This window comes from Sinocyclocheilus rhinocerous, unplaced genomic scaffold (assembly GCF_001515625.1).
Source record: "Sinocyclocheilus rhinocerous isolate Xijiao unplaced genomic scaffold, SAMN03320098_v1.1 scaffold277, whole genome shotgun sequence".
Taxonomy (NCBI): Eukaryota; Metazoa; Chordata; class Actinopteri; order Cypriniformes; family Cyprinidae; genus Sinocyclocheilus; species Sinocyclocheilus rhinocerous.
In genome coordinates this window covers 187,078-202,271 of record NW_015662923.1, presented here as the reverse complement: position 1 = coordinate 202,271, position 15,194 = coordinate 187,078, and the positions used below count along the sequence as shown (strand labels likewise).

Genomic DNA, 15,194 nt, shown 5'->3' with positions numbered 1-15,194 from the left:
TCGAATCCGCCCGCCGTGCCGTTCTCAAGCCCGCCCGCATCAACAGTATGGTAGGGGCGTAACATTTACGTCACTCGCTTGAGGTATTCGGCCAATCACAACGCACTGGCTAGCTGGCCAATCAGAGCACACCTCGCTTTTCAGACCGATGAGCTTTGTAAAAATCGAAAGGCGTTTCAGAAAGGCGGGGCATAGAGGAGAAACAATAATGTACATTATGTGGAAAATAATGTGTTTTTTTAAACTTAAACTGCATAAACACATTACATTACACCAAATACACAAAATAATGTTCTTTTTAGCAACGTCATATGACCCCTTTAAGATTTTGTAATAAAAATGTTATAACTTTGAACTATCTATTTCTGAGTTGTTAACTAGATGCAAGGATCAACAGCTGGTAGTAGAACACAAAATGATGATGCAAACGTTCCAAAGTTTGGTGCCAAATGATTCAGTGTGAATACAGAACTGCAGGGAGAATCAAACTGGGTTTCGGACATAGCAATTGAAAAGTATCTAATTATAGCCTAAAAATTTGAAGGATGTTTTTTGCACTACGCTTTGTTTATACTGATGAAGATGGTTGCATATGGTTTAGTCCCTTGCCAAGAGATCAGGGTACTGCGCACCTGTCTGCAGGCTGCCGCAGCGCTAGAGGCTTTCTGGGAGAGATTTGATGCCTGGGGCTGACTTTTTGTTGGAGCCATTGATCGGAGGGACAGAATTGGATTGTGTAGCTTATTACTGGTGTCAGGGAACATTACATGGGGGAGAGATAGAGCCCTTCTTCATCGGTGCAGGACCCTGCTGCAACTCAAATTACTTTTATCACTCTTGGCTACGCTGGTACCACCCACGGCGGAGAAACACCAGACATTATGCTCTCAGTCGCAGCGAAATTCTGCAATAACCTTCTAAATGTTTGCCGCCATCTGTGAGACATCAGGTATTATTTCAGAGAAAGCGCAACATTCAGCAAGCATCAATCCTGTGTGCTGTTCACTTTCTAATGAAAAAAGCAATATAGTGTGTGCTGTCTTACCATAATGTGTTAATGCTGCTCAATATCTTGAATATAGGAATTTAAATTGACTATAGTGTGTAACAATGGCGAGTCATTATTGCCATCATCATTGTGAATGGTTTTATTTTCTTTAGAATACAATTTACCTTAACCAGCCCATTCTCTGAAAAGACAATGAAATGTTGTTGGGCAATGCAGTGCAATTGGAAATGTCTATCACGCCAGCCTGGATATGCATGTAGGGAACCAAGCTGGACTACAGCTCTGTACTAAAACTGCCTACTGTTTACTGAGTGAGTGATTTGGGACACTTTAACTTATGCAGCAACTCCACAGAAATAGTTCTTATGGAGATTTGACTTGCAGATGATTTCAGTAGAGTTTGGCATTAGCATGTTTCTAGGTTAATGTCATGATACTCTAATAAGCATACATGCGTAGCACCTAGCAATATTGGGTGTAGTTCATTTCATTATGAAAAAAGCAATATAGTGTGTGCTGTCTTACCATAATGTGTTAATGCTGCTCAATATCTTGAATATAGGAATTTAAATTGACTATAGTGTGTAACAATGGCGAGTCATTATTGCCATCATCATTGTGAATGGTTTTATTTTCTTTAGAATACAATTTACCTTAACCAGCCCATTCTCTGAAAAGACAATGAAATGTTGTTGGGCAATGCAGTGCAATTGGAAATGTCTATCACGCCAGCCTGGATATGCATGTAGGGAACCAAGCTGGACTACAGCTCTGTACTAAAACTGCCTACTGTTTACTGAGTGAGTGATTTGGGACACTTTAACTTATGCAGCAACTCCACACAAATAGTTCTTATGGAGATTTGACTTGCAGATGATTTCAGTAGAGTTTGGCATTAGCATGTTTCTAGGTTAACGTCATGATACTCTAATAAGCATACATGCGTAGCACCTAGCAATATTGGGTGTAGTTCATTTCATTGATTCATTAATGTATTTCATTAAATATGTTTATTTATAAATGTATTTACATTTGTATAGTCGTACACCATCTTTTTTTTTTTTTTTTTTTTTTTTACAATGCCTTCTCTGCAAATGATTCAACATAGGCTGCCTTAGAAACAAGGTATCTAAGGAGGCAGCATAAGTACATTTCTAGCATTTGCATCTAGAGTGCATTAATGATGACTTAAAATGCTGCCTCAATAGTCAGCTCTCTAGGTTTTAGAACTGAGCATATGTTGCTTGTGGTAGAGAATTGGTGGACTATAGAAAGAGATGATTCAGAGAAATCTGTAAAGCTTCCTGATTCACTCCCATTTGATATCATTTCAACCCTCACAATGTCTGAAATCGGACATCTAATAATCAGATGGTGCTGCCCAACCAGCCATTACTTTATGGGAGTTTGCAGATCTCGAGTTGTGCCAGGCATAGTATAGCTGCAATCAGAGAGCTTAAACAGACTCTTAGATCAGGTTGCTGTGTACTGCACCACTTTTTTTGGCTCTAATGGAGAGCGCAACCAGTGCATATCAATGTAGCATTCTTCAGCTTTTTGGTAGGTTTTCACACAATTAACAATCATAATACACCTCTCATTAAAAACATCCCATGCACCTCCACTTTAATTGTCAATTGCAATAGGTGTGCTCTTGCTGGTGTGTGTGGTGGCAGATTAATTTATCACACACTTCTGTACAGCACATCCATGTATTTATTTACCTTCCCTTTTGTTTGAAAAATGGCTTCCTCTGTACTGTGCCTTGAGGACAGGTAAGTACACCTTCAAGAGACCTGGTGGGGATTAAAACAAATTACATAAGACAGGAAATGCACTCCATCGATGCCTTGAAACCCTTTCATGATGGCTATGTGAACATGAACTTGGAGTGAAATTGGCTTTGTGAATAGAGCTAGCAGACTGTGTAAAAGACAATGGGGCAAGTTGTCTTAGTTCTCCATCAGGGAGTTATGAAGAGTCCCCAAACTAGAGCCATATGGGATACATAGGCTATGTGAAAGGTGGAGGAGCATATGTTTGTGAATTTGCAGTAGGTCGGTACAAAGCGCATTAGTCATCGTTACGTGTATGTCCCACATTTCTGTTGGCAGCTCATTCTTATCAACTGGATATAAAAAATACCGCATTCTTGGCATCCACATCACTTTGCATGATCTCATTGGCAGCATCATTGCAGAGGTTTCTAAAAGTGGATCACTTTAACATGCTAATGATTCCTGTTATTTAAGCTAGCATCTTCATACTTTTACGTTGAATCAGCCATTTGGTGTTGCTCTGCTGAGATTGTTTGTGGTGTTTCTATTCCAGGAAGAAGGAAAGGTGGGCGTAACATTCAACATTGGCACTGTGGACATCAGCGTCAAAGAGATGAATACAGAAGTCAACGATGGAAAATATCATGTTGTGCGCTTCACAAGGAATGGGGGAAACGCCACCTTACAGGTGGACAACTGGCCAATCAACGAGCACTTTCCATCAGGTAACATATGCAGAATGCTAACTACTTAAAGTAAAGTTTCTCAGACAGAAGTGAGATTTTACTGTTAAACCCACTGGATATCATATGCTCCCAAGGAAATATAACATAAAACAACATAATTTTCCTGCCCATGTAATTTATAATCTGCATGTTTCAAAGCATGCAAATTTTTAGAAATAGGAACAGGTGTTCATAATTACAACACTGCTCTCCTTTCTGCTGAGGGAAAGGCATAGAAGAGAAAGGACACTGCAAAGAAGAAAGCAAATGCCACTTAATTCTCGATCGACTTGGCTGATGTTGCTTTCTTAATTGTCCTCAGAAACGTCCATATGTGGGAGTAATCAAGCCTGGGCACCTGGCCTGCCTTTGTCCTCGCGATTAGCACCATGACATCTGGCCAGCTGCTTTTGAGCGGCTTTGAAAGGCAGAGGCAAAAGGAGGGCACAGGTTTAAGGCAGTATTGTGGCAGCTACAGCAGCTGTGGGAGAATGAGCTCCAGACCTCTGTGTATCTGTGACTCCCAGACTTAGGAAGCCAGCAATGATGGATGAATACAAATGAGTTCATCAAATGCAGCAGAGGTTTGTTATAGAACCTCAAGCTTTTCCAACATAGAGAAATAGGGCATGCTGAAATACTGCCCTCAAACGCCATCGAAAAAAACTCTCAAAAACCCTTCACACTCAATTAATTTGGGTTCTGTGTCCTCCACTTTGATGTCTCTGTTGCTTCGGCACCCTCCATGGGATATCTGGCCCCTGCACTTCTCGTCCAATTAGAGAGCAGCTCTCGTCAGGGTTACTCAAGCTGTATTCAACGGCAGGTCTTTCTAAAGAGAGATAGCCTTAAAATGGCCAACATGCAGGCAGAGGGAACAGGCAGAAGGGCACAGGCTAATGCTTTGCTCCCTATTCAAGCTGGTTCTGTTATGGACACTGACAAAGAGCCGGAGAAAGCATGCCATTTTCCTTACAGACTATTAGCCACCCTCAGAGCTAAATATAACACCTGAAATGTCCTAAATGGCCAAACTCAATACATGTAAATTTTGTACATTGAAAAATAAACCTGCACAGAGAAGGGAGAGTGGCTTCTGTTTAAGCTGTTGCATCACTCAGTCTCAAATTAGTCTCAGAGACATGATGTAATGATATAATGATGTAGTCTATGTGAAACATTCATTCAATAGACATTCCTAGTGGTATCTAGCATTATTTTAAATGAGGAGATATTTTTACACAGATTGCAGGATATCTACAGAATCACTGTGAATCTTGTGTTTACTTAGTATCCAGAGTGTAAACCACAAATATGTCATAACCATGTTGATATGAGAATGTTCTGTGATGCGGAAAAAAAAGATATCAAACAAAATATTAGCAAGGATAGATGTTAACATGACTCATCAAACAGAAAAACATTCTGAAAGAGCTAAATCTGAACAATTGTCTTTCTTATTCAATCAATTTACCTTTTAAATACATCTGTCTTTATGTCTGTGCTTTCCTTCCAGTTTAACAACGTCGTTTGCACTGCGCTCTTGCGTTACTTGATCTTTTTATTTTGGTGCGTCAATCTGTTGAGTTACTTAGTATAGGAAATTATGATCCGCACTCACGAGAACAATCTTCTTTTTTCTTTTATTTTACATTCATTACTGATGGGAAAAGACACAAACGTTTCGGCTCAAAGCCTTCCTCAGTGTGTAAAGCAATTCAATCCCTCCACCCACTTTTCAAATCACTAATTATATTGACGTCATCATTCATTAGCCAATGTTCAATTACTACAATCATTAAGTCATTTCCATTTAAATCCTGGACAATTTACATATATATATCCAACACAACACGTCACATCCACTAGTACACCTCACAATATACCCGTGACTAAAACAATAGTTATTTAGGATCACATATTTATCACTATTATACAAACCTATAGTTTATCCTATCAATCATCAATATCTACTCCAATTTTATTTAAATTGTATAACAATGGAAAATTCAATAATTAAGAACATCAGAAATACATCGTCATAAACAATCATTGTTTTTCACACTGTAAATACTCAATTTATTATAAAAAATGAATACGACCAACCATAGTTCATTAAAGAAAGACAGAAAGATCTAATTCCTCAGTTGGTGCTTTCCTTCCATCCATAACACATCTATCTTTCTAGTTAGCTGGCTAGTGTGCTACATTGTTGACCTTGCTATACTGTACTTGCTGTAATAATTGATTTCAGTTCCCGCACCATCTCTTGAGTAATTACAGGCTAGGATTCAGACTCATAGACTGAATAGCACTTGAAATGCTTCACGGCAGTGTAGGGCTGCAACAACTAATCGATAAAATCGAACTATTTTCATAGCATTCAGTTGACACGTTTGTTTAAAGGACATTGGGCAGAATGTGGAAGTGTTTTTTGTCAAAAAAATAAAGAAATGAGAAGATCCGATTAATCGATTAATCGGAAAAATAATCGGTCAACTAATCGATTATCAAAATAATCGTTAGTTGCAGCCCTACGGCAGTGATCCTCTGCGTTCCTGCCTCACTCAATAAACTCTTATCAGATCCATGCAGCTGTGTTGCCATGGCATGGGATGTTTCCAGGGTAGCCATGATCCCTGAGCTTATTCATGTTATACCAGCCTGGTCTCATGTTTATACGTAGGAATTAATACGTAACATTTACAAGCACAAAACGTACATTTTGACATATTTCAACGTTTAAAACGTACAAATCGCTAGTATTTGTACGTTTAAATGCTGAAAATACGTCAGTGTTGTACGTTTTAGTGCCTGTAAAAACGTAAGTAAATGTACGTTTTATAGAACCACATGTTAAGTAAAATACATACGAATTATCATGAGATCACGTTGGTTATACCCAAGCATGATTGTATAAGCAATTGTTGGGGCACACTGAATGCAAGTCAAAAAGAAGATGTGGTTACACTTTATTTTAAGGGGTCCTTGTTACAGTGTAATTATACATATAAGTACTGAGTAATATTAATTAACTACATGTACTTATGGTTAGGGTTAGGATTTGTGTTTGGCTTAGGGTTACTTGCATGTAATTATGCATAATTAATTGTTATTATAATAGTAAGTACATGTAACATGTGTAACAAGGACACCTTAAACCGAAGATGTTTAATGTTAAGATATTTAAAGTTATTTCACCAATAAGAAGTTAAGATATTTAAAGTTATTTGATCAAAAGAAATGCACAAAGTGCAGGGCTTACCAGAGTAACACCAGAGAAATACAATTTTGTCACAATACACAAATACTTTTGAGCTGCTGTTAGATGTGCTGTATGGATTTTTTTATTTTTTTATTTTGACTGTTCTAAAGCATAAAATACCACAATATGTTTTCAGATATGAAGGAAACATGCTAAGTACATTTAGTTATTCTATTCGATGTGTTTTCAGTGTCGATTAATTTGTTCACTGTTGATTAATTTAGCAACACAGACACTGTTATTAAACTGAATGAAATCAACATTGAACTTACAGTTCTCAGTAGAGCTGCTTATAGCTGAATTAAACTTATTTCATAATGAATGAACTGTACACAGTTATTGAAACTGAGCTGAACCAACAACGAACTAAATGGAGCTAAATAATGACACTATTTTCTTGCTACAGCTGCTTTACAACACAGTTTGGATTTGCCTAATTTTGTTAATTTGTTTAATTGATTCTGTTGCTTTCCTGCTTAATACTGAAACTGCTTTGAAACGATCTCTGTTGTATAAAGCGTTATATGAGATCAAAACAACAAAGTTTACTTAAAAGAGATCTGTTTTTTTTTTATACAGGACACACATGCACACTGAAAAGTTCATTTTACTTGAATGAGATTTGCATTTTCCATTCATGTGGCTTAAGAATAATGATGTTCAGCTGGCATTGCAGAGTTGAAAGCGTGGCTTCAGTTGATGGACTCTGGCGGTTGTGTCTGTGTCTTGAAAAAAAAAGATAAATGAATGGCAGCAACAAGGTCAAGCTCCTCATGGGAGAAGTGGGAACCTTTAAATCAGGTCAGGTTATTATTATTAATTGGCAATAGATTTCAAATGTGACAATCAATGAAGCTACACTGCTTTCTCGAATGATCAAAATGAACGTTCCTTAATTCTTCCATTTGTCCTATTGTCAGCAGTCTTAAGCTCATGGATTATGTGTGAAATTCAGTGGGCATCTGTATACTGTATCCAGTGTAAACAGTGATTATAATGGGTTCTGTTTGCTTATTCTGTTTACTTGTTCTATTTGCGTGACGTTTGCGCATGGTTTAGACAGGTGTTAGCAGCAGTGGGCATGGGCAATGGTGGCAATGGTGTGATGATGTAAAACTATTCATTGATGTCCTTCTTTAGTGGCAGTCATATGCAGATTTATTGCCCATGTGTAGATGTATAGCCCATCTTAAAAAAAAAAAAGATTTGCTAAATCTCATGTGTCCCCGGGAGAACAGTATCAAGAGAACTTACTTGAGCAAGTCAATGCAGACAAAGATCCGTCCTATGAACAGCTGAACAGAACATGCAATATTCTGAGATGTGTCCAGCGAGACCCTTATAGCCAAGGTTAGATTGCATTCCAATGAGGAACAGATACTTCCCACTTCTCACCAGAATGGACCATGATGAACTGGCAACATAATTCATTGTTTGTATGCTTTCAGCATCTGCTGATGGCCCCCTACCGCAAATCTCTGGCACTGAAAGAGGACATACTGACACCATGCCAGCATTTGTTTTGACTAAAGCAGTGCCGTCTAAAGGGAGTGATTCAGATATCGTTCTAGCTGGAAACCTACACAAATGTGCTGATGGATTGGAGGGAACAGACAGCATTAGCTTTTTGGACATCTCTCACAGATTAGAGCTCTTCTGTTGCTCTGAGCTTTTATGGATGGAGTATGAAACTCCAGGATTGTGTTGTGAAGTTAAGCGCTCATATTGGGATAAGATATACATGCATTCTTTTTTTTTATTTTTCAAATATTGTAGGGGCGGTGTGGTGTAGTGGTTAAAAATTTGCCCTAGTAAACTATGCAAAGAGTTTGTCCACAAGCTATGTCTATTGTGCATCTGAGGAGATTATAACAGGACAATTCTCTCTCTAACCTTTTTAGAATCATGGACATTTTTTAAATTGTGACAGTATTTTCATGATAAATATAAATTAATTTTCATAAAAATTAATGCTACATTAAGTAAAAAGTTAACAGTCCTAAAAACAGGTGTTGGTTCATACAAACAAACAAACAAACAAATAAATAAACACATTATTATTAGTAGTAGTATTAGTATGTATTTTAATTTTTGGCTGAAATGTGATCTGGGCAAATTTTCACTCATAAGGGTGATGTTGAGTATAGCCAGAGTAGGGCTGCACAATTAATCGAATTTCTAATCGCGATTACAATTATGGATGCCACAATTACGTAATCGTTCAAAGCGGCAATTAATTGTTCAAAGTCCACTTATGTTATTCTGCGTGCTTAAGATGCATTTTTTTCTTTCTACATGTTATCTTAAGGGTTTTTCCCATTATTTTAATTTTAGTTTTAGTATAACATTATAATACCATTCATATTTTTACTTTTTTTTATCATTTAAAGAAGAAACCAATCCGATGTATATTTGACATCTGAGGCTTAATACTATAGACAAGTTTTTTCAGTTAGAGTGTTTTCAGCTTGTTTATTTTCATATAAAAATACGGCATGCAGTTGCATCAAACAATGGCATAAACATCATTCAATGTAAACTGTGATAATCGTAATTAATAATCGCAATTACAATTACAATTTCAAGGGAATAATCGACAATTATGATTTTTGTCATAATCGTGCAGCCCTAAGCCAGAGTATAGAGAATGGAAATCTATGTCATGGCGTGTTGCATTCTGTGCAATGTAAACATTGTAAACAATTACACACAATGTAAACAATTACAAATCACCATAGATAAAGCAGACCTTTTTTTTTTATTATTCATTTTTGGAAAACCGTTTAGATGCGCTTAGAATAAAACAGAACTAATATGCAGATCTCTTTACGTTAAAACACAAATCGCTCAGTCATGTGTTTGAACTGCAAATATTCATTACATAGTATTCAGTCTTGTTCCCTAAAGGAGGTACTGATAAAACTGATAAGAGAATATGGTAGATCTCAAACAGTGGATCATATATCATCGTTATATATCATCATATCGCCCAGCCCTAAAACTGCTCAATGTTAAAGCATTAAGCCATTATGGGCATAACAGAATAACTTAATATAAAGCTGCTTTGAAATGTGTTTTGCGGATACTGTATAAATAAATAACTTCACTTAAATGCCTTGAATGAAATGCAAGATTCCTTACTATTAGAGATGCTGAACAAGTAAGCAGAGGAATGCAGTAAATAAAGAAAATTAATAGGCTCAATCATACACAAGTGGTCGGGTATCAACAAGATGCCGCAAATAACATTTCCAGATGTGATTTTCCACCGTATTTGTGGTGTGAGCGGTTCAATTCAATGCAAATCGATGTATTTGTAACATATAATAAATCTATAATTATAAAGCCACATTTTAAGTTGTTCCACTTGCACCAAGGTTCAGTAGTGAATGTAGACATTTTGTATTATTTTGTTATATTATTCAATTAAGAGCTTGTTGTGATGGTTAATGCTTACTGTATCAATTGCCATAGCCATTCTCACTGAATAATATTAACAAAAAAATTATATAAAATGTCTACATTCACAACTATTCAGTCCCTACTCTAACTCGCGTGTCCTAAATTCCCACAATACATTGCGCTGTGACATCAGGTTCCCACTCTCTATAGCCACTGAACATTGTTTGGAGGTTAGAAAGCTCTGCAAAGATCATCATAATATATTCACATTAACATGACAGATAGCGAGCGCTGGCAAAGCGTCTGATCTCTAAAATGAATGTCCAAACCCTCAAGCTCTCCTGGATCTCTCCAGCATGCAGGCCTCCATCCAGAAAAGCCACTCCAGCCCCAGGCTTGCATGCGCTGCCTGTCAGGATCAAAGGCATCGGCAGCCCTGGAAACTACTTATTACCCCCCACCCTCACCACTTTACCTCGCCCACATCCCCCCTGCTCAGCCAGCAGTAACTTTGAAGCCCCTTTTCTGCCTATTTAAAAAGGAAAGCACAAGAAAAGCAGGGCCTTGAATCGCCACCGGCCTTGTCCATTTCACATCCCTGTCACTGTAGAACCTTTGTGCTTCTGAATAGCACTCCGATTCTATGCACCTTTTTTTCTTTCTGAAGTTCCTTCTCAGTACGTTGTGACTCAACGCTCAGTGGCTTGTTTAGCTAAGTGAGATGTGTTGAGTAACTTTGCTCTTTTGAAGTCCTTTTTGCATTTTTTGCTCTCAAGCTGTAGGTTTTTCTTCTTCTTCTTCTTCTTCTTCCCATTACAACTTCTTCAGAGTACTGCTGTAAAGTATATCCCCCCCCACCCCACTCCCCCCCACTTGATGTATGTGAAATTGCATACGAACTCAAAAACGACAATTCTGCAATCATCTACTTACCCTGATGTTGATTACCCAGCATGAAGAGAGTTCATGCTGCTCTTTTTCATGCAATGAAGTGAATGGGTACAGATGCTGTTTAGTTTGAAAAAATTACAAGAAAAGCACCATAAAAACATTATAAAAGTATAGACTTGTTCACTATATTGGTGTACTTATAGTTCAAAGTATGAAAAAGATCAACTTCAAAAATTTGAATCTGTTTAATATCCTTTAGTTTGAAAGAAAACATGCCATTTCATTCAATATGCCCAACTTTCATCTAACATGTGCTTGAAATATGAAAAGCTCCAACATTCTTTGATAAACTGGATGTGACGTAAGTACACCCAAGATGGCAGATGTTAGATCCATCTTACAGCCCTAACACCTTACTCCAGTCAGAGAAAGAAGTGTAACAAAGTCCAAAAAATGGCGAAATATACAAGCGGCCCAATGCTTCAGAGGTCTTCCAGGGACCCCGCAGCAGCAGGCCTCACACCATTCTGTAATGAGCTCATCTGTATGCAGTGTCTTCTTCAAATCTGTGTCATCAAAAGCCTTATTTCCCAGCAGGTTTAGAGCTTCTACACATTATCTCTTTTTATTTCTGTCTCTCTCTCTCTCTCTCTCTCTCTCTCTCATTCACTCCCTTTCTCTCTTTCCCTAACCTTAATAGTTTGTAAAGTTGTTCCTTGGCAACTTGAAATGTAAAAGCATGTGATGTCCAGTGGGAAAAATATTTACACCCCATTTTAAAGATTGCTGAGCAGGAGATCACCTGTTACAGAAGCTCAGTGGAAATGCAGTTTGAAATGAATTGTTAGTATGTCTCGCTTTAACAGATGCCTGTATTTTGTCTTAAAGTCTAAATGTGGTGTGTGATTCTTGCTGCAATAATTATATGTGTTAAACTGTTTATTTAGTTGGTTACTAGTTAATAAAAATGCCTTATAATCTTACAACTGAAGTTAAACTTACAATGAAACCTAAACTGCCTATGATAACAAGACCTAAATAATTTTAAACACGGCTAAACCTTCTTAAACAGTGTATAAATGTGCAATGTGCTAAGATGTCTTTCAAACTTTCAAACTTTAAAGGCAACAGCGACAATGAGCGTTATCAAATGGCTAATAAGAAAATCCCATTCAAATATACCCGGCCGGTCGAAGATTGGCTACATGAGAAAGGTAACCCTCACAAGACCCTCAGTGTTTTGTTTTTTTGTTTTTTCGTTGATTTTCATTTGCGTTCATATGCTCCTTGTCATTTCGTTTCGTTATATTTTTGTCCAACCAGGTCTGATGAGTCTTTGCTTAGCCTTTTGCCACTAATTAACCTAAAAATTTTCATAATTTACTTCCCTTCCCATTACGTAATATTTTCGTTGAGTATTATTTTTTTATGTGGATTGTGATCCTCTTTTGTTATTTCCATCAGATCATTGGCCAGTTAAAGGGACTGGTAACTAAGAATAACACTGCATAAGTATGTACTGTAGCTTCTGGACTCCAACTTTAAATCTAAACCAAAACTCAACAAAACTCAGGATGCTTGTTTTTAACTTTTCATTGGAATGATCTTCCATAGCGTTAATGTTAGTGGTGGAATAGCCCAAAAACCCAACCCTTAATGCAGCACGTTTCCAAAAACAACAAATTGGTGCTGAAGTGAAACACCACTTTGCAGACTAACGCAATTTTGTGTTTGAAGCCGGTGATGAAATCGACCGACACCTCTTCAGTTTCATTCAAAAACAGGATGAAAGGCGGGGTGGCCATTTATCAAATTTACCATTAAAGTCCTTTGGATTATTAAATGCGTTTAAAGGTCATTGCCTAAACTACATAAGATGATTATAAAGTCCCTTTAACACTGTCTAAAACCACATTGAAATCCCATTAGTGGTTCTACATGCATGAATCAACATGATATTCCTTTGAAATGTATGCGATGAGCTTTCTTCCTTGCCCGCTGTAATATGGAATTGTAAATGTGTAGTAGTTTTAATCGGCCTGCATTTCTATTTCTAACCATATGAAAAGCCATTTGGAATTTGCCCCAAAACATTTGCATGAGAAGCACCTTAGAGTGAACACGGCAAAAAAAAGAAAAAGGCTAATTTTAATTTTTAATGGATTTTAAAAGCTAGACCGTTAATGCTAACATTAATCAATTAGCTAAATTAAAAAAAAAATTAAATAAAATAAAAAATAAGTGACGTAAACCATTCTGACTGTGTTTTCCGTCACTGGTCTTCCCCTCAGGTCGTCAGCTGACCATTTTTAACACCCAAGCCACCATCTCAATAGGCGGTAATGACCGCAAGCGACCGTATCAAGGCCAGCTCTCTGGTCTTTATTACAATGGCCTGAAGGTTCTCAACATGGCAGCTGAAGGTCATGCTAACATCAAGATAAATGGCAGTGTGAGACTGGTGGGGGATGTGCCCACCAGCAGAAGCCCCTCACGTACCACCACCTCCATGCCCCCAGAGATGTCCACCACCTTCATTGAGACCACCACCACCCTGTCAACCACCACTACCCGCAAGCAGCGCTCACCACCCACCATTCAGGTAAGATCTATTGATTTTCTCCATTTTATCTCCTTGAACCAAGACAAAATTGTGAGGGTTGGCCACATACTCAGCAGTGTAAACATGTGTTTATTGTGCATTTGTATTTCTTCTAAGACATGAGAAGTTAAGAGACATTCAGTTCTCATGTCTAAACCTTTGCCTACTGCCCTTTTAGTATTAAAGCTATTGAAATTTTCCAATGGGGCATGGTGTGTGTCCGTGTCCAGCATTCAAACGTTTATGTACTGTAAAATATGTAAAACACTTAAAGAAAAGTGGGCAAAAATTGGGAAAAAATATCATCTCATGTTGTTTCAAACATTTATGACTTAATTTCTTCTGTGCAACACAAAAGAAGAATATAAGTTGAAGGTAACAGCTTCACTTTTTCACGCATGGAAAATGGATGGTGATTTATACTGACATGCTCCAAAATAAACTAAAAACACCATAAAAGTACCCATATGAGTCGTGCACATATAATCCAAGTCTTCTGAAGTAATAACATAGCTTTGTGTGAAGAACAGACTGAATTTTATGTAGTTTACTTGTACTTTACTAGTAATCTTCCCCTCTGCCTTAGCCATGGCAAGAACAATGGCATTTGCCATTAAAAACATCATACCTTATGTGACTAGTGTGCCAAAAAGTCAGCATTTGTGTGCTCCAAATGAGGGGAAGATTATAAGTGATGAATAACGTCTTATTTTAGTTTGTTCCTCACACAAAGCTATCATTATCGTTTGTTTTAGAAAACATTAAATATAATTTTTTTATAATTTTATGCAACTTTTTTTTTTCATTTTGGAGCTTGGCACTATAAAATACTGTTTTTTGTGTGTGTTTCACAGAAGAAAGAAAATAATAAAGTGTGGGGATTATATAAGTGTGCGTATATGATTACTATCTTCCCTGGGGGTGAGCAAAGCATTTCTATCTTTGCTGTACTGTATGTGCTGAATAGATGCCTTGTGGAGTCTGTTGACTACCAGAATGCTTTCTTTTAACACAGTCTGACATGAGCCCAATGAATGTCTAAACATGCTGACCATTTCATTGATGCTAGGGGAAAAATTAAAGCAGCAGTCTTCGTATTAAAGCCATAACTCTCTCTAGGAAACTACTCAGCGATAGGCCAAGAAGACTTATTCTCTCCTCACCTTTAAACAGATCAGCCAACATAATAATAATAACCTCTCTTGTCAGTGCTGACTTCATCAGTGCGTTGGCAACCCAACCATTGATAAGAGCCTTTAAACTCACATGCAGATCATTTCAGGGCATAAAGGCTCTTTTTCCTTCTTGGCCTTTTAGCTATCTACTGTATATTTCCAATAAGACAGGAGCTGGGTGTGAACTCACATCACCCATGACTTAACATGTTAACTAGTAGGCCGCAGCCCTGCGTGAATGCTATTTATATATCATGTTAGAATATTAGCACTGTTACCTCACAGCAAAAAGTTGAGTCATGGCTAAATCAGGACATCATTCTGTTCTTTCCATGTTGGAGTGGCTC

General features: G+C 37.5%; 1 protein-coding gene across 1 annotated transcript in view; it reads left to right on the top strand.

Annotated features, from left to right (window-relative positions):
• Window positions 1–15,194, top strand: part of LOC107728340 (neurexin-3b-like) — a 250,258-nt gene that overhangs the window by 201,049 nt on the left and 34,015 nt on the right. Inside the window, exons 16-18 of the mRNA XM_016538481.1 lie at window positions 3,341–3,512; window positions 12,195–12,284; window positions 13,362–13,672. Coding sequence (XP_016393967.1) covers window positions 3,341–3,512; window positions 12,195–12,284; window positions 13,362–13,672 — 573 coding nt within the window. The remainder of the gene's footprint in view (window positions 1–3,340; window positions 3,513–12,194; window positions 12,285–13,361; window positions 13,673–15,194) is intronic.